The 19,429-nt window shown below is 49.0% G+C and overlaps 4 protein-coding genes; 1 reads left to right on the top strand and 3 right to left on the bottom strand.

Moving 5' to 3' along the window:
• Nucleotides 1-25: 25 nt before the first annotated feature.
• Nucleotides 26-994, bottom strand: CHC_T00003843001 (hypothetical protein). The gene has a single exon (XM_005715273.1). It carries the CDS (start codon nt 992-994, stop codon nt 26-28), a length of 969 nt encoding a protein of 322 aa, XP_005715330.1.
• CHC_T00003842001 (hypothetical protein) lies at nt 994-1,552 on the bottom strand. XM_005715272.1 is given in 2 exon segments: nt 994-1,114; nt 1,115-1,552. The coding sequence occupies 1 exon segment, from the start codon at nt 1,550-1,552 to the stop codon at nt 1,115-1,117; it is 438 nt and encodes a 145-aa protein (XP_005715329.1). The 3' UTR covers nt 994-1,114.
• A 3,184-nt stretch (nt 1,553-4,736) lies between these two features.
• Nucleotides 4,737-4,946, top strand: CHC_T00003841001 (hypothetical protein). Its single transcript, XM_005715271.1, has one exon. The coding sequence runs from the start codon at nt 4,737-4,739 to the stop codon at nt 4,944-4,946; it is 210 nt and encodes a 69-aa protein (XP_005715328.1).
• A 432-nt stretch (nt 4,947-5,378) lies between these two features.
• Nucleotides 5,379-5,978, bottom strand: CHC_T00003840001 (hypothetical protein). Its single transcript, XM_005715270.1, has one exon. The coding sequence runs from the start codon at nt 5,976-5,978 to the stop codon at nt 5,379-5,381; it is 600 nt and encodes a 199-aa protein (XP_005715327.1).
• Nucleotides 5,979-19,429: the final 13,451 nt, after the last annotated feature.

Here is a 19,429-nt window from a genome sequence, read left to right as displayed (position 1 = left end):
CATCCGGCCCCCCGACCCCGTCGTCTTAGAGTGGGCCCTCGCCGTGCGCGACTTCGTGCTCGACCAGGTCATCGAACGCGCGCACCCGCCCGCGCACCCCGCGCGCACCGAGCTCGAGCTCCGCCTCTCCGAGGACGACCCGCGCGCCCCGCCGGATGCACGCACGGCGCGCAAGGCCGCGCCGCCGCGCGAGATCGCACACGCGATACAGGCCTTCGCCGCACAGGCGGAGAGGGACAGGCTGCGCGATGGCAGCTTTGAGTGCCCCGTGTGCTGGGAGGACAAGCTCGGCACCGCGTGCATGTCGCTCGCAGCGTGCAGGCACGTTGCGTGCAAGGAGTGCCTCGCCGCCTTCTGGGAGAGCAGGATCGAGGAGGGGCGCGTCGGGGAGCGCGATGTCGTCTGTCCGAAGAGCGAGTGTAAGGCGGAGGTGAGCCCGGCGGAGGTTCGGGAGGCTGTAGCGAAGGACGTTTATGACAAGTATGAGCGCTTCCTGCTGCAGAGGGCGTTGGACGGGGACGCGGAGATGATGCCGTGCCCGAGGGAGGGCTGCGTGCAGATGGCGGCGGTGGATACCGATGACGCGAGCATGGGGCGCTGCGCGTACTGTCTGTACGTGTTTTGCGTCGCGTGCAAGCGCAAGTGGCACGTGCCACTGGGGTGCGAGGAGGCCGTTGCGGATGACGAAAGGGAGGATGCGAGGGAGATTGCGGAACGCCTGCAGGACGCGACGGAGGAGGAGCGCCAGCGCACGCGCGCCGGCCTCTCCGTGGCGACCTGGGAAAAGGTCGAGACCGCCATGGCTTTGTGCGAGATGGGCGGTAGGCTCTGTCCGAAGTGTGCTATGTTCATCGTCAAGAACGGCGGCTGCGCGCTTATGACGTGCGCGTGCGGCTGCAAGTTTTGCTGGAACTGCGGCGAGGACACTTTCTACGAGCATTACCGCCCCGGTGGGTGTAGGCTGTATGAGGATGGCGAGATGCAAGCGGTGCATGAGCAGATTTATGACTGGATTTACGACTAGGCTGTCTCTAGAGGGTGGCGAAGTAGAGTGGAGAGACGTGAAGGAAGGGGAAAGTGCGCATACCAAGAGCTAAGCTTGTTGGGAGCACTATCAAAAATAGAGGGCCATCTGGCACTCCTTTTTTTCGAAGCCGCACTTCTCGTAGAACGGGGCATTGTCTTCGGCGCAATCTAAAATCACTTTGTAGCAACCCTTCTCTCTCGAAATTTCGACCAGTTTGGAGATGATCTTCTTCCCTAGCTGCGCCTTCCGAAACTCAGAATCCACGACAATGTCCTCAATATGTCCGCAGATGCCGCCGCCTCGGATGTACTTGTGCTCCATCATTACAGCCCCAGTCGCCACCACAGACCCCTCCGCGGTGACTGCCACGATGGTCGTGCGTGATCCGTCGGCTCGCTCCTTCCTAACAAGCTCGGCAAACTTTGCTCGGGGGACGACGGGCGCATGCGTCAACTGAGATAAAATCTTGAAGAAACCATTGTCGCCGTCCTCAGCTTCTACCGCCCTTATCCTAATCTCTGCCATTCTGAACGGCGCGAAGCTGATGGGAGCAGTTCACGGGAAACTATCCCGTTTTCCTCTCGGATGCAGGGATTGGTGTGGTCCCTATTGGAATCGTGCTTTGGGAGCACACCAATGCCGGGGCGAGGTGGCTCTCCAGCTCGAAACTGTTCCAGCACATCTAAAAAAAAATAACCATCACATCGTAGATTATGATGTCAAATCGCTCTGTGGAGTGTTCCAGGAAATCCTATTCCCTACTTAAAGTCAAGGCCTGAAACGTGATTATGTTGCATCCCAAAATAGCACGAGCGATCATTCCAGTACAGTGTGATGCGATCTATGCGTTCAGCTTGATGCGCAGTGTACTTTTAAATCCCGCCGCAGCTCTGCTCTTTCGCAATGCCTCTTGCCAATACGCACAGCTCGCAAGTGCGCAAATTTTGACAGCATCTATCGCTAGTAGTAGCATGTCGAATACATAGCTCTCCGTCAGCGGTCCATTCAGGGAGCTTTGCTTCTTGCCAGATTGTTACGCCACTGACCACAAGGGCCAACAGGATTGAGTTGATCGTTTTGCCCGACCATGCCTAAGAGCAGTAGATCTCTGAGATGGTGACCATGTCTTAGTCAAACGTCCATGGCATTGCGTGCACGATGTGGTTCCAGCAAAACTGCAAAACGCGAAAACTTTTGGCTCCGAGATTACATATGACGTTTTTGTAGTCCGCCGAGAGAAGGGCAGCACGTCCGTAAAAACACAAACTCTTATTGCGCATGCGCCTCCCAAACGTCCATGCAAGTCGTTTTTTTCACATTGCGCCTTTCTAAAGCATATTTTACTTCGAAGCCTATGAACACTTTTTATACTTTGAGAAGTAGGTTTTCTTCCACAACTTTTGCATTGCACTCGCAAGTCTTCTACTGGGAAAGAAGCACAAAAGCAATTTTCAAGAGCGAAAGAGGGAATGAGTCGAAGCTACTGAGGGTATGAATCGAAAGGCTTTACTATATATATATATAACAAGCTACAGAAAAATAAATTAAGGGGCAACTAAAACTGGAGGCTCCTTTCCAGTAGCGGTGATAACAGTTTGATACTCGCCGGAGAACCCAAAAGACATTTGTTCTTAGTTCGAGGTCAGAGCCGTAGTCCATTCCTTTCAATCTTGGCAAGCTTCAATTGCCATTGGAGTAACATGGACCCCATCCGCGACAGATTCTAGGCTTTTTCCAAACCTAGGCTTCCATACCTTTGCCAACCGCAATTTACGGGCCTCCAAAAGTGAACGGGGTTGAAAGCATCCCGCAAGTGGCACTTGCCTCGAAGTGCGGCGGGGTACGCCTCGGCCTAGATTCATGCTATCAAGCATTGCTGCAAGCTGAAAATGGGCGCCGGTGTGATATCCTTTCTTCACTTCCCCCCTTCGACGAGATGAAGACTTCGTTCTGTCGGCACAGGGTTGCAAAGACTTTTCAAGTAAAACAAATGACGTCAGAATGCCCGAATAATCCGAGGAATAATGCTCCCTGAAACATTATACGGCTGAACTTACTCTGGTGGCGAGTCTAAAAGTATCTTTGACCGTGTACATCGTGAATCACTGTTTGTTCAAGAACAGCAAGCGATTTCGATGTTGAGGTATCGGGGCTTCAAAAATTATGTGTGAGGAAAAAGACGTTGCTCGTCTTGGTGAGCTGGGAGGCTGAGTATAAATACTAAATTGAGGCATAGCAATATTGCAATCTTGAATCCCTAGGATTCTCAGTCGTACAGCAATTGAAGAGGAATTCTCGTCCTCCCGAAACGCAATTCTTTCACACTAAAAGTCCCACGCAGAAGAGGAGTTTATTTTTTGGGTTGAATTTGGGTAATATGTGCTTGTCTTTCCGTCTGTTGCGGGACAGAAGCAGTCAGTTGTCATCTGATTTCTCAGTGTCGGGTGCAGTGATGCAAGAGTAGTAAAATTTCATGCTGGACCTGAGGAATCTCTGACGAGCTATGAAGTGCACTCAGCTGGGCACTTCAAAGGACAATTGCATACACTGATACAGATTTTGAAGGTGTCCTCTACACTCCACTTCGGCTCAAATATCATAATGCGCGAGGTGGTGCGATTCGTTCATCAATGTAAGTATACAAACATCTATAGCGTGTGGTCTGAAGCGATTCTCTTCAGACACGCTGGAAGGAAGGGATGGTTTTCAGTACATGCGTATAAGGCTTGTATTAGAACTTTCGCCCAACTTGTTGTTTCTGACTTCCCCCTTTTTCTTCAGTTGTGCACTGCCTTTCTGATAGTGTTGCCGCCAAATTCGTCTTCTCCTATGCTTGGAGAAGCAGCTATCAGGTACAGTGCCTATCTCATCGAATCTCCGGACGAAAAAGAGCATCGAGTCCGTTTTTTATTTGAATACGCCTTCTGTACACATAACCTTTGCGTCTCTTGTAGTCTCAGTTGCCAGACGCCGATCAGATTCGGATGAATTCCAGTACGTTCAAACATTAAAATTTAGTGCTAGTTGTCTGCTGTTAACGCTGTATTGATCGGCTTCTATTAAAATTGAAGGCCTGTGGGTTTATAAAGCTAGCAGAAAAGACAAACAGCTCTGTTGCATACGTCCCCTTAATCTACATACAAGCTAGCAGCGCCTAGCGGAACAGTGAAAACAGAGCAAAATGTCGTCTGCGGGATGTTCACAGCTGTGGGGTTCTATAACAAGAAGGCCAACTTTTCCGTTTCATGCTCATGTCCTCAGAAACATGTAAGCACTATTTCTTTTTGTGTAAAATGCAGCAAAATTGCTTACAGAACAACAAACTGGCATATTCGAGACAAAGCTCTTGCCGACTTAGGCCCTAAGGGCCTCCTTTAAGACAGCATGGACAGCCATGTTTGGATGTATATGTTTGCGATTTTCAAAATATTACATGTCCAATAATTTAGTGTATTGTGTCAGCGCACCGTGATCCGTAAATTGGCTCAAGGGGTGCATCATACCGGGCTATCGATAGGGAAGCGAACGGTCTTTCTGAGCAGTGATGCAAGGGAGTGGCTGCAAAAAAGCCGCAAATCTCATTATCTTACAGTGCCTGGTTCGATATAGTGCCGTTTTCGGCCCACTGACAGAGGGAGGCACTATATCGCGATCCCCGTGTACTGGCATTCAGGGACGTCAATAAAATGATTAAATTGAATATTAATGTATGCTAAATTGGATCAAGATTGAATTCAATCGCACTTATGCGGTAGGCGACAGCCAATGGTGTGCTCTCGTATGGCACGTTGGTAGCGACAGATTCCATTATATTAACTTTGTGTGCGCCATCATACTGTTAAGAAAAGTATTAAATGGACCAATCAGGTGCACGCTGACGTCCATACATGTCCAAACATGCCCGTCCATGCTGTCTTAAAGGAGGCCCTTAAAAGACGTTGGACAGTCACCAAAGGGGAGCAGTTCTGTGCAAGAAAATTACGAGAAAGCCAGCGTGCGATGCAGTATGGATAAGCCAAGCAATTCGGTTGCTGAAGACCATGGACGTTGTACATCCCAATGCGGCACTACGACGAAATCCGCAAAGATCCTCATGGATAAGCAATCGTTCTTTTTAGTGCGCTTGGCAAAGTATTCCTGTAACGCAGAAAGGGAGGCTATGCCCTGTCTTTTTAAAACTAGCTGGACATTAATTTAGCCAGAAACGCGTGGATAAACGCCTTCTGCTACGAGATGACACTGGCGTAACTATTTCTTCTTTAATGCTGGACACCCTACCCTTTGGCAACGGGGTCTTTCTCCTAGGAAAGATGAATGGCTTTCTGTCAGGATGACTCACTACAAGAAAAATTCAAGCCATACACTGGTTTTCGGGTTTCACGCTTTGCTTCCTGTAGAAACGGCGTTCAATCTTTGGGATATACTTCCACGCATTTGCACTGTTGCATCCGTAAAACTTGTATGGGTTTGCAGCCGAGGAAGGTTCGTTTTCGACCTCTACAGGCAACTGAATCAAGTATGTGTCTCCTTTAGTAAGAACCGAAGAGCAAGTCCCGCCATCCAACATTGTCGTTGCGTAGAAGAACTTCTGTGGGGCACAGCCCTTGAATACCCTCATCAGACGGAGCTTGAAAATGAACGTGACTACCCCCGGGAATGGAGTTGAGGCTATGAAACGTCTCACTGAAACTGCCCTTGCCCTGACAAGCGATTTCGTGAAACCATACCTCTCCTGAAACGTGATATCTGGACAGCTGCATGCCGAAGCGATTGCAAGGCTACAAACCAGAAGGAGAGCTAGGGAAAGGCCTCTCATGGTTTCGCAAATTTTTGTGGAAGTCTTGAGTTTGGCGGGTGCGTGTATCTTACCGGCCTGGAGCGAATGCCCGTGAGGCCCGCTTCTTGCGCGGTGGTCAGTCCTATATGCACAACCCGGTTTGAACAGACGCATATCTTTTGTAAATCCAGAGAAGTCAAAAAAACCTGAATTACCAATTGAGCTTACCCTTACATGATAGTGAGAGTCTGTTACAGTAGACCCCCCGTAATAGTGCACCCCTGTGCCAGGCCTCACAAAACGCACTACTGACGTCATGCACTAAAGAAGCAACAGCAAAGCTCATTTACTGTACGACATGAAATGCTCTGCAATGAGCGTCTGGCGGTTCATCTTTCTATTCTGGTCGTAATAAGCATCAAAAAGTGCACGTTTCGCACGGCGCAAACCCTGACCTGCCCCTGTGAATTTTGCAGTCTACTGTGCTGATCATGAGGTAACTGTTGCTGGAGCATTTTGTCTCGGATCCGTAAGGCACGTTGCTGCAGTGTGGCAGCAGAGATCGGCAGTTTCGCTGCTCGAGCAATGTGAACAAAGTCGAACAGCGAACGGTCAATGTCTGGGAACCGCGCAGCTGGAAAGGTTTTCAGCTGCATGTTGTGGCTATGCCCTTGCATTTTTCTTTGAACTAACGCCGATTCAGTTCTAATCTTCTGCACAAGGCGCACACTGCAACCAAAAGATGCAGCAACTCCATAAACTGTTTCCCCATTCTCAAGAGATTCAAGGACTTTTCCTTTCTGTGCCAACGTTAATCTTTTGCGCTGTGCCTTCGGTTTCGATGAGCTCACGTTTGCCATGATGATGAGCACGGCAGTGCAGATAAGGATGCCGGTGGTGGCTGATACCGCAGATGTCTTCTCGGGGAACAAGCTCTAAGGCGCGCTACAGCTGCATTGCTGGCATATCAAGCGTACAGTTGTACACGTTTCAGAATCGGTGACATGGCCTGAAAAGCGCACTATTGACGTAAATGTACTAACAAAGAGCGCACTATTACGGAGGCCCCCCCTGTACTACAGAAATCAGATCAGAATGGTCACCACCTTTGCATGCATCATGGCCCATGATTCATGGGCCCGACGCTTCGTAGTCACATCGGAAAAAATCTCACAGCCTCTACCCTTGAAGGGTAAGTGCAAGTTTGTTTGCACAACACTGCAGTCGCGCCTCCGTTCAAAGGGGTTATGAGAAGGTGAAAAAAATCATGAGTCTTTTTACACGTAATGTATAAGCACAGAATCCCCGCAGTGACCTTAGCAATCGCTTGGGCTCAGTACAAGTGGTAAATTCAAACAATGTTTATCCGTAACGACCAAAGTATGAAGGTTTTGGTCTGGAGTGACAACTTTTCAACAGCATGGCTGCAGTTCCAAGGCTTCACCTCCCGTTTGCAGTTTTCCGATGCCATCATTAGTCGAGACGTCTACAGATGAAAGAGGTGATTTTGACCCCAGTTTGCAGTAATATCTGTTGCCTTCGACGCATTGTGCTGACCGCCGGCCTACATTATTTTCCACCATTGTAAATGGCGTGGGTTCTACCTGCGCCTATGAGGGCTAGTTCCCTCACTCGGAATTGAGGAACACAAAAAGATTCTCTCTCTCAGATAAATGATACTGCAGCTTGCAGTATCCACGAAGGGCTGGGTTCTCTTTCCGGTATGAGGTTATACCCTCGGCTAAAAGCCTCCATCTTTCAACTTCAAATACAAGCCAGCTAAAAATACTTCTTTGACGCCGCGTCTACTGACTTGTTTCTACTCTCCTCAGTAGCCAATACGCGTCATTTCAATCGCACTTCTTAATTTCTCCAAGATTTAGTCCTTTATGCAGAAACATTTCCTGCATCTTTTGAACTTTATGCAGCACCTGTGCAAAGCTTCCATCAAGGATCTCCTTTGGATTTTCTAAAATCTATTTAGATTTTGCGGCTTTCTGGACAAACAGAATGACTGCCCAATACTCAAAAATCTATGCATGTTGTGTATTAGTATTTCTTAGAGGTTCTCCACTCGCACAAAATTTGCAGGTCCAATGCAAATTTTAGTCTTGGAACCAGGATATGAAAAATTCGCTCCCCACTCATGCAGTTCAATCTAATTTGGTTTGGAACTTGGATTAGATTTTTTCGGAACAGGGTCCAAATGCAGGATATTTGGACCCTGTTTTCTAGGATCCAATTCAACATCCGAGCCGAAGTAACATTGTTGTACCACTTCCATTGGTCCAACACTGGACACGAAATGGCGGGAAACAATAACACCGAAACTTCAAAGCACAAAAGTACATCCGCAGTCCACACAAGTATGACTTCCCTGCGTCGGTTTCTCAAAGAGTTAAGCACGCAACTATGGGGGCCGGAAAGGGGATGGACGGATGACGAAAGTGTTGCTGCTTGCAAAGCCTTTATCAAGTCCTCAGGGGATAGCACACGTAGGAACGGGAAAAAGAAGGACAAGTTCGCAGCAGAGGTCTATGATGCGTTCACCAAAATCAAGCAACACACTTCAGAGTGCCCTTTTCTTCAGTTGACCGTACAGGTGAAGCTATAGTACAACGCTACAAGAAGGTGCGATTTGAATGCCTGAAAATGGAGAGCATAATTGCGCCTATCAGCCCCAAGAATCTCACAAGATTACTGGGTGATGACGACATTTTTCGGGCCGCTACCGCAGTGTATAACGGAGACGCAACAGTGGGAGATTTGTACTCCTATATCAGTGACACAACGCTTGGTGTGGGCCTGCCGTTTGCATTTACTCAGTGTCTGCACTATATTCGGACGACTCACACTTGGCAATTGATTTGTGTGTCCAAATTTAAATCTCGGCGAGCATCTGAGGTTGTAGAGGAGTTGACACAATCAGTGGAAGGCATTCATGGAGTACAGTTGGCGGGCAGGAACCGGATTTGGATGTACAAGATTCAAACTCACCCTCGCGATCTACGAGTCAAAATAGGGTTGCAGAAGTGGAGCTGAAACAGTCTGACGTGAAGCGCCGTGTTGACGTGAAGAAATCTCAGACTGCTCCCGAAATGGCGAAACGTATCGCAGCAATCGCCCACGAGTCTGATGGAATTCACGCCCATGTGTGGTACAATTGCCAAGTGGCGCTACTGTACTAGGCGGGCGCCAGAGGCCTCGCCAAGTACAGTAGTAAGATGTTAACCGATACGGTGCATACGTGGCCAGCACGTGTAGATGTGGCCACGTGGGAGTCCACGTGTAGTTAGTGGCACCAGCTAGTGCAGGTGTACACGTGGTGCGCGACCGATCGGTGGGTTACTACAGTAGTCATTTTTAGTTACCGTAAGCTACAGTAAGCTGGCTACAGTATGTACAGCTACTGTAGTCCGTCCGGTGACACCGCCCTACTAGGGGGTATAAGATAGGGGGCACCGGGCTGGAGGTTAACCGAGGCAAGCACGCCTCCCCTTACTTCCTACCCTAGTCCTTTACCGTACGGTTAAGTAAGTCCCTCAGGTTTCCAGCTCGCCACCGGTCGTACTGCTCTACACCCTAGTACGACTGCGCGTGTCCAGTGCGGTGTACCTCCCTTGTCCTGTGCTTCCTACTGTTCCGGATTATTCTACCTGACGCTTCAGTGTAGCGGTCCCCCAAGCTCCCTCATTTTAGGTACAGCCTGTCTTTTTCCGTTTACGGTTTAGCGTCCCTACGGTTGTACCACACCTTGCAGAGGCATCGCGGAAACGAAACAAAATAGCGGAAGAATTAGTTAAAGTTGAACGAGAAAGCGCGTTGATGAATCTTTTTTCAATGGAAGGTACTGATCCCTCCCTGTGAAAGAGATTTTTGATAGCGGCTCAAAGGAGAGCACTCTCCCAGATTGAATTACAGGATCAGTGAGAGATTGACACCACAACTCTTTCAATGAAAGTTAATGTACCGAACAGTCCCCGATATTCTCCTGCTAGTGAAGCTGTGTAGGAATTGTTGAGGCCGTAAATTTCGGTCTTCGTCCTGCTTTGCTAGGGCGTCGGGAGTCGGAGAATGGCGTGTCGTGGAGGTTCGGAACGGCGCTGCCGCTAATGCTAGGGCGGCGTGCGGCGGAGTAGGGCACGTCGTAAATCATTGCAGATGCGAGAGTGAGAGATGAGGGAGAGGGGAACAGGAAGAAGTGGAGGAGGAAGTGGAGGAGGAAGCGGAGGAGAAGAGGAGGCAGAGGAGGAAGAAGTGGAAGTGGACGAGATGTAGTGGACGAGAGGTACGAGATGCAGTGAGTTGTAAAAGAGGGCTGGATGTGAAATGGAAGTTGTTTTCGTATTTGGGAGGAGTGACCGGCAGGACAGGGGGCGGATACAGTAAGGCCGCAAAAACCGTTGATTTGGACGGGCGGCCGTGTCGCAGAAACGAGCGGGCGCGCCTGTGCCCGCGCGCACATATGCGACGCGCATGTCTCGGCCTCTCTTCTCACACCGCCTTTCTCACACCGCCTTTCTCACACCTCCTTTCTCACACCGCCTTTCCCGTACCGCCCTTCTAACAACGTCCTTCTCACACGGCCTTTCTCACACTGCCCTTCCTGCACCGCCCCCCTGACACTGCCCCTCTCACACCTCGCGCACACTGTGTTCCTCCTGCCGCCGCGCGTGTCATACCGGGAGTCGGAGGGGAGGGGGGTGGGATTTAAAAACAAATTATGCCACATTCCAAAGTTTCCGCGACCTTGCGCCGCCGCCATCGGCCAAGATCCGGGCAGAAACGGAAGCGTCGTACGGGGGCGAGAAGAGGCGGGAGAAAAACACAGGACGAGTGAAAAGAAATCCCCACACACGCGCGGGCGCGCAGGCACGCAAACCGGCGCAACAGGGCGGCAACAACTAGTTCAACGACGGCGGGCTTGGCAGCACTCGCTTGGGCGCGATGCGGCGCGTCGTCGCCCCCAAGCTGCTCTGCGACTGGCGGTGCGATAAGTTCATGGAGTATGGGTCGTTGTACGAGACGGGGATGGCCTCGTTCTTAAACGTCGCCACGGACGGCCCGCGCTCTGCTGCCACGGTCGCCGTCAGCGCGCCCGTCGGGAACAGCGCCAGGTAATTGTCGCGAAATTGGTGCCACGAGAGCTGCCAGGGCGTTGTGCCCATGTGCGCGCTCTCGAGCGAGGCAGTGGCACTGCCCGTGCCGGGGGCGGCGCCGGTGCCGGCGGCACCGGCACCGGGCACGCCTGATGCGGCACCACGCGAGTGGGCAGAGTAAACGCGCCACATATGCAAGGGTGGCGAGATGACGATGCCTTCAGTGGGCGACGAAGCCTGGGCGAGGCAAACGAGGGCGTTGGCGGCAGGGTACTGGCGGAACTCTACGAGGGAGCTTGTGTGCAGGTCGGGGACGAAGTGGGCTTCCAGGCAGATGTCGGCGGTGCGATGTTGGAAGTCGAGCTCGCCGGGGAGCTGGGGTCACGCAGGAAGCGGCTGAGAATGTGGCGTGAGTAGGCGCAGAAGTAAGAGGCGAGGACTTGGCGTGTGGAGTAAGGGGAGACGCGCTTGACTAGGTCGGCGGAGGCTTGCTTCTTAGTCACCGGGGCGGGAGGCGGTGGCGGGAACGTCGGGAAGACGAGCACGTTGCTGAGAAAGGGGGAAGGCCAGGGCGAACCAGTTGAGGGCGACGGGAGAGAACGCCATTTGTGCGACGCCCTCGTCATGAGTTGAAAGACGTAAGGAGGCGACGGGGTTCATGGCATGGGGGATCGGGCTGCACAATATCCAAATAACTTCTAACTTGAGCTGTGAAAGCTCCGCACATGTGCTATGAGTGCTGCTACGAGCATGCGATGGAACCCTTTCACCTTGATGCCTTCTGAAGCACGTGACACTGTTTCTAGGGTACTCATTGCATCAACAATTTCTATCGCGATGTCTGTTTCGTCCTCATCCAGTTTGTAATTTGCGCTGAGTCCACCAGCACCATCGCTGCAGTACGAGTCCCGTCGAGCTTCAACAATTTGATTATGGAGAATCACTGCCGTTTCGGCAATAGTCATCATTCTCTCCACACTGCACAGCTCGCAAGCAAAATAAAGAATCTTAAAGCGTCTGAACAACACCCCAAAAACACGTTTGACACACTTTCTCACACCTTCCTGAAGCTTGCAGTACAATATCACCTTTCTAGACGACGGGGTTGACAGACTCTTGACAAATATCTTCCAGCACGGATAGATCCCGTCCGTCAAATAGTACCAGTTGAACACCTTACCTTCTATGCTGTATGACGGTTCAACCGGTGGAAAGCGACCATTGAGAACTTGCGAGAAGTGGTCGCTCACCTCAAGTATGTTGAGGTCATTTAAAACTCCTGGTAGACCAAACTGAAACGACCACACTCGGAGATCCAGATCGCATATTACCTCCATACTCAGAGTTGGCGTTCTATCTTTCCCTATTATTGCTCCCTGCAACGCTTTCGGACAATTTTTCCGGTCCCACCCCGCGCAGTCGAGGCAACCAATACACCCTGGAAAGCCGACCGCTGCAAACCTTCACTCTATTCGTTCCAGATCCCCCTGAGTAGGTTGTCGCAAATACTCCGACCTAAAACCATCAACCACCGCCGAACAGAAAGCTGCCAAGGAGAGAGAAGCAGTCGTCTCTGAAACGTCAAACAGGTCATCGGCAAGATCAGCTGGTATCCCATATGAAAGCTGATACATTGCACAGATGACCTTAAGAAGGGGACTACAGAGTAAATTCTCGGTACAGTGACACCCCCATGCAGTGAACTCTTGCGATACAGTGAACTTTACCATTTCCAACGCCCGCCACCTTTGCGATTCTGGGATTGAAATAACAGGTTTTTTACTGTGACATGTGCCGCTAAAGTGAACAAATATGATACAGTGAACCCAAAATGGCCAAATTTCACTGTATGAAGCAGGCATTTATGTGTTCAATCGCCGAAAAGTCTTTGAAACAAACTAATTTTCAGATTAATTCCATCACATTTGTTTACTGATTCTGACTGCCCATCACAAAAAAGGACGCAATGCTTGTCTGCACGCGGCTCTTCTTTTTTAACTCCCCGACCCTATGTATCTCCAGATCGATAACATCCTTCAACCCCGGGCCCTATATCTGAAAAAAGTCCTTCCTGTGCGCTACCATCAATTCCAGCTCCCTTCCAAAAGCCTTAAGTGCCTTTAAGTGCCTTGAGGTTGATGGCTGTAGTGTAGGCTCATTTTCAGCTTCACACTCTGAGTCCGAGAGCGCAACTTCTACGTCCCGCCCTCTCATACTATCCAATGCTTCTACAGCAGCAATTTGGACAGCATTTTGCTTTGTCACTTTCTGGCACGTGTCCAGCCCGTCTTCCATATCCATAAACGCTAGCACGTCATTGTCATTAAACTCACCAATTACCTTCAACTGCGATATCTCCAAAGCGTCCTCGCTAATGTCCACCGGACAGTCCACCAGGTTTATTACTTCTAAGTCATCATCTATGTCAGCTCCTCCCATTGTATCTTGTACCTGGGTTGACAATGTGGTCAGCCATGCATGGCCCTCTCTTTTGGTGCCAATTGCGGTTTGTATCGCAGAAGCCTTCTCAGTGCTCAGAGAAGCGCCAATCTGAGGTCTAAAAGCAGCTTCCAATTTGCCATACTCTTTCTTTAAAAGCTCCTCGACCTTAGCATGCTGGTGCAGAACCAAAATATGGGTTGACAACCATCCGTTTAAAACAACAGTTTTAGGTACAACTTCCATGCCTTTGCCATTAGCTTCACAACAATGTATGTTGGAACAACTTTGTTAATCTTAAGTTGAGGCCGGTCACTCTCTGGTATTTCCATCATCTTGTCCACATACTCAAGCAAATGCTTAATCAAGAGGCGCCTATAAATGCACTTAAAAGACCTCCCAATTGAGGCATCGACAGGCTGCAAATGTGTAGTAAGATTTCGGGGCTGTAAAACCACGTCGTATTCATTATACTGCGAGTAGTCTACAGTGTGAGCAGAGCAGTTGTCCAGTACAGCCGTTATACTTCGGCCCTGTAAAGTAGCCATTGTTTTGAATCCTCGCACTGTCTGCTGCCACCAACCTGGTGTGTTCCAAGAATTCTTTGACACTTGTAAAAAATCCCTAGATCTTTCATTGCGTCGAAGTGTCGGGGGAAACTTTCAAGGTTTTTGTAACGTCCGATTCTAGTTAACGGATCTTTTGTGTCATCCGCCAAGACCGTCAAGACTGCTGTGAGGCGAGCCTTTTCTCTCTCATACGACGAAGGTCCATCAGCAAAATGCATTGCACGCTTAGGGAAAGAACGATAAAGCATTACTACCTAATCTGTATTACAGAGGTCATTAATCGAGACCCATGCCAACTTCTTCTGCATTATAAAACGTTGTGTTTTTACAGTTTTCTCGGAAAAGTGCCCCGCTGTTCCGTCACCAACATGGCCGCAGAGGTTGTTTCGCCTGAACAAATTACGTACCCATCCACTGCTTTCTCTAAAGCAGAAAGTCGCTTCCTCAACCCTTCCAATTCGTTCGTCCTTTCCACGGACAACTGACCACCAAGGTCTCGGTTTATCGTTTCGATCATCTCGTGCCGAATTTTCCTGGCCACGTGGCGCAACGTATGCTGGCGGAACATAGATTCACCACGCATGTATAAAACCCTTTCTTGTCAGTACTGTAGGAGGGCAGACTCAAGCTCTGGCAAGTGCCCATCTTTAAAAAGATTGCTTTTTTAAAGAACGGCTACTGAGAGAGGTGCCTAAAAGCTTTTTTGGGGACTTACGCCATGCAGATATGGCTGCTCTTGCGACGTTATATCTTACTTCCAAATCTTTAGCTGTCCTTTTTTTGTTGGAGTGAGCGTCAATCTTGGGATTGCCAAATGTTCCATCTTCTCTTTCACCCAGGAGCCGGAGCACCTCTCGCTTATCCTTCAAATTTAGCTGCGTTCTGGGTGGCCCTTTCGGTCTGCACGAGCGAGTGGAGCGGGATTCCAAAGCACGTGCCGGTACGGGTCGGCGAGGGGGTGTCCGTAAGTTGCTGTCAGACGAGGCTGAGTCGGGCATCGCCAGAGGGGGTTGAGCGTTCGCGAAGAGTGTTGGAAGTTAAAAGGGGGCTGCTCAGAGATGTAAACTGTGGGTTTGTGGACCAAGGTTATAAAGGGAAAAGTCGGAATGAGACTTTTATTATAGCAAAGTGTTTTGTCCCGTATGATCTTCTTCGTAGCGCTGGGCGAGGTTCCGTGCGTGTAAAAGCATTGAGTTAGCATCTGAACGGAACAAATTTCTATCATTGAGTGCTGTAACACCTCAATGAATTGCGATAAATGCCCCGTGACCTGAAACGATCATTTATGAGCTTTTAGGCCGTTGGCATCCAACAGGACACATTTCTGTACTGTACGTACTGGACGCAATTTACGATGCATCCAGGGCTCGAAAAACATCTCTGACACTCTGTCTGGCACAGTGAATCTCTTGATACAGTGAACGTTTGGACATCGGGCGGCCGCTACAATGAGTTCACTGTATTGAGAATTTACTCTGTAATCCCCGTCTTGTCCTTCGCATCAGGGCGCAGACCCTTTCGCAAATATTCAGACTGTGCAACAGAGACTTCCAGTATACGGTTGAAGACGTCGCGAGGCATACGGAATCGCCTTTTAAATGCTGATTCAGGTTGCTGTGGTCCGTAGGATGTAGTCCCTGGTCGCATTATGTGGATCGGCCAGAAGTATTTGAGCATATAGTGCTTGTGTGCCGCATGTCAGTCCCCCTGAATGTTCCCAGCCTTTCCAGGAGTATATCCGCCATGACTTCCCTTAGTCTCCCTATCACTACAGAAGATTACCGTATGGAGCCAAAGAGCCGCTATGTAGTCCTCTGCATCATTTTCTACAGCTTCATCAAAGAAAGCACGAGCTGCAGACATGATGAGACTGCATGCTGGTTGAGTTCAGATGGAGACTCCGCACTAAAACAATATGCGCAGTGAGCAGCGCAAGGAATCCAATGGAAACGTGTCATCTTTGGATGAACCCAAAAATCCCAAATATTTAAATCTCGTTTCCCTCGTATCTCAGCTTGACAAGTTTCACAGATTTTGGAAATTGGACCCTAAAAGGGCTGTGCCGGCAGAGAGGCTCTTAAAGCATCTCCCACGCGGCAGAAAATTCGGTCCAAATATTACATTTACCGAATTAGGGTCAAGTTTGCTTTCGCCGGCGACACAAAATCGCAGATCTCATTGTAAATCGAATTCTAAATCGGCGTTTGGAGTTTTTGTCGTAGCAAATCAGGCAGATTTGCAACAAGATACCCTTAATGCCAGCCGCCCATGATCAATCAGTATACTGATCATAGATTTTCACCCAACAAAGTACGACCCATATTTGAGCGTCAGTCACAACACTTGGTTAGGGGTAGAAAACCCGATATCAACCATTCTGCAGGGTGACACGAGCCAAGAAACTTGTTTAGGAGATGTAGCGCCTCCAATTTAGGGTTCCCAGCCAAGAAAACACCCAAATTACCCCCCATGATCGGTATAGTGATCAGCAGCTCGATCCGCAAAAAGACAATATAGACCAACTGCAGCCCTTGCAAGGGCTACAGTTGGTCTATATTGTCTTTCGCGCATAAGTAGACAATGGCCTCATGAGGCCATTGTCTACTTATGCGCGTGCACATTGGCTCCTTTCACGACGATGACTTCGTCGAGAGCTACGTCTTGACTGACGCGGGGTGCTGATATGTGGAGTGTTGCTCTCGAATATGAGTCTTCTAGTCGTTGGAGGCTCAAATGGCTACCCGAATCGTTCCGGGCTCGGCGAGATGCGGTCAAAATTTGCGGTGCAGACCCATTTGGGTTCTTTAAAGGTTAACGGTCTCATTTCCTCTGTTTCGAGAAAAAAAGGATGGGGCAGTAGTAGTCGGCGTCGCCAGTTCGGTGGCCAAATGCCGCACTGACCAACAGCTTTTTCTTGAACGGTGGTATACCCTCATGCAAAGACGGACATTACAAGGATTGCATTTTATGAAGAACGTTTTCCTCTCCGGGCCCCCTACGTTTTGCCCGCAAAGAGCGCAATAAAAAGCTTAGACTGCTGGTTTGGCTCATGCCCTTGAACTGATAGCCTGAGATGCGCTCTCTTCACGTGCCTTAAAATATAAATATGTTGCTAAGACGGTTTACGGCCAAGTTTCTTAATCACGTTGCATCTTCTCCAGTATTTACGCCTAGCTCTTGATCATGACTGTGGTTTTTACTATCCTGAATCGTATCTGCATATGAAAACAGTTCAATAGCTACATCATGAATAAAATCAGCCATCGCCTGTACGTTATTAAGCGCCTTTCTGTATGAGTCTAAAAGAGAAAGAAAGCACTGTATTCGAGAAGATTCCGACTCTGAAACATTCTCCAGACCATAAATTCATTAATGGCCAACGTGGAGATGGTCTCGGAAATCCATTTCTGCTCCCACTTAAAATTTGCTCTTGTGCCTTGAGTATCGTTTACGCTTGTTTCTGTCAATGTTCCTGTGATTGAGAAAGCCTTTTTGGGCACAATAGCATCGTCAAGAACTACGGACGCCATAGCCCTGGACGCTAGTCCTTGGGGAGGTACAGGACTGGTCTCGAAAGGAGCTCCGTCACTTGGCTGAGGCGTGGGTAGCGACAACCGAGAACTCTGTGCTCGGCATCTACCAGACAAGTGATGCCTTCCGAGTTGGAATTCACAGAAAATTCATCGCTTCGGATAATCGCTATAAAAGGCATTGCAAAGAGCTCGTTCGAGCGAAGTTTGGAGATGTATCCAAGGAGACGTCGAAGTTCAACAAGAGTTTACGAGGGGTACGCAGGTTCAATCCTACAGGTGTGAGTGCAGAGAACTTATTCTCAATGACAGTTGCGCGCCACTTAGCGGAGTTTATTCCGTTGACGACGAATTGCGAGGCGCGTAACATGTACAACTTCAAAATCTTCGACGTGACGTGAAGCAATGGGTCTACTTCCAAGCATGGAAACGACTTCATCAGCACCCAAAGTATACTGGAGAGTCGTATTGTTACATTCACTTCTATTTCTGAAGGTCGATGCCCTCATAGACATGTTGTTCCCTCGGTTTGTCTTTTCATTGTTTTAACATTTAAAAATTCTTCCCCAAATCCATGCAGTTGCCAAGCTCTTCTATGTGTTTCGAAATTGCCTGAACTCTGAAGTCACCATGAAATGGCACAAGATAGTAGAAGTTTCTGTTCCGGTGCTTCCTTGTCTAAGATAGCTCACACAGCATCATTAGTTGTAGCATCAATGTCAATTGCTATGGAAAGAGGTCTCGTTTCTCCTGGTGATGTATGACACGGGTTGAGGTTTGATACGTGCACGACGTTGTGCGCTCTTTTCATGCTTGGTGGCACTTCAATCATGCATGTGAGTGGTCCTATTACTCCTAAAACTGACAAGAGTCGTAAGAATTTGGGTTGCCACTCGACCGGAAGATCTGCTCTGTGCGTAATATTATATCCTTCATTTCGAAGCATAACGAGGTCACCTTCGTTGAACGTGAGATCTGAGCGGGTCCTGTCCGCATCAAATGTCTGCCGTGCAAGAGCATTCGCTAAGTTTTGTTTGGCGATTTGACTGAATGCTTAGGGGCGTTCCGAGGTTTCAATAGCGCCTACGCACTGCATTGTGCGGTACGTGAGGAGTCGAGTCATCACGACTTGCCGTTTGCGGCTACAATATATTTCAAGTGGCGCTAGACCTATACTGCTGTTCTTGGAAGCGTTGTACACATATTCCAAATTGCTTAAGATTGTATCCCATTCATGGGGGGCTCGTTGAATTAAATTACGCAGCATGGACGATAGTGTGCGGATAAGATTTTGCGAATGGCTGCCAGTTTGCGGATGATCAGTTGTCCTTAGATTAAGCTTGATTTCGAGCATCTCCGCAATTACCGTCTAGTTATTTAATACAAACTTTCGGTCTCGGTCGGGGATTATCTTTGCCGGAACTTCGTGCTGCGCGAAAAGTCAATCGTTGAAATTTTGAGACATGTCTTTGGCTGAGCATAATCTTTTTAGCGGTTCGAACAGTGCGCGCTTAGATAATTTGTCCACAATCAAAAGAATTGCACCTAATCCTTAATTGGTTTTCGGGAGCTCAGTGGGAAAATCGCAAGTGACAATGTGCCGGCATCTAGTGGGTATTTAAAGAGGCTAAAGTAATCCTGGTGTGTTGGAATGTGGTGTTTTGCTAAATGGGTACTTGCTAATTTGACAGTCCTTACATGCTGTTACAAAATTTGCAATTGCTTGGTACATGTTAGGCCAATACATGTGGCGAGCACATAAGTTGTACGTCTTATCCAGCCAAGATGACCAGTCTTGGGAAAAGTGTTGATTATAGATTGGCGGGGATCCCCTGCACTAAGAATATATAGTCGATAGTTGCCATTACCCTGCCAGTATAGAAGACCATTCTGATATTTGTAGTTGGGTAGTTATATCTTCATTCTTCTATTTATTGGCTCGAGAGATGTTCACAACGCAGTAATTTTTTGTGAGGGGCTAGAGTTAA

Source organism: Chondrus crispus, genomic scaffold (assembly GCF_000350225.1).
Source record: "Chondrus crispus Stackhouse genomic scaffold, scaffold_202, whole genome shotgun sequence".
NCBI classification, from domain to species: domain Eukaryota; phylum Rhodophyta; class Florideophyceae; order Gigartinales; family Gigartinaceae; genus Chondrus; species Chondrus crispus.
This window is presented reverse-complemented; position numbering and strand designations above follow the sequence as displayed.

What these genes read in the sequence shown, in the direction of transcription:
- CHC_T00003843001 (XM_005715273.1), bottom strand. Translation starts at nt 994, where the DNA reads ATGCACCGCTTGCATCTCGCCATCCTCATACAGCCTACACCCACCGGG.
- CHC_T00003842001 (XM_005715272.1), bottom strand. Translation starts at nt 1,552, where the DNA reads ATGGCAGAGATTAGGATAAGGGCGGTAGAAGCTGAGGACGGCGACAAT.
- CHC_T00003841001 (XM_005715271.1), top strand. Translation starts at nt 4,737, where the DNA reads ATGCTAAATTGGATCAAGATTGAATTCAATCGCACTTATGCGGTAGGC.
- CHC_T00003840001 (XM_005715270.1), bottom strand. Translation starts at nt 5,978, where the DNA reads ATGCGTCTGTTCAAACCGGGTTGTGCATATAGGACTGACCACCGCGCA.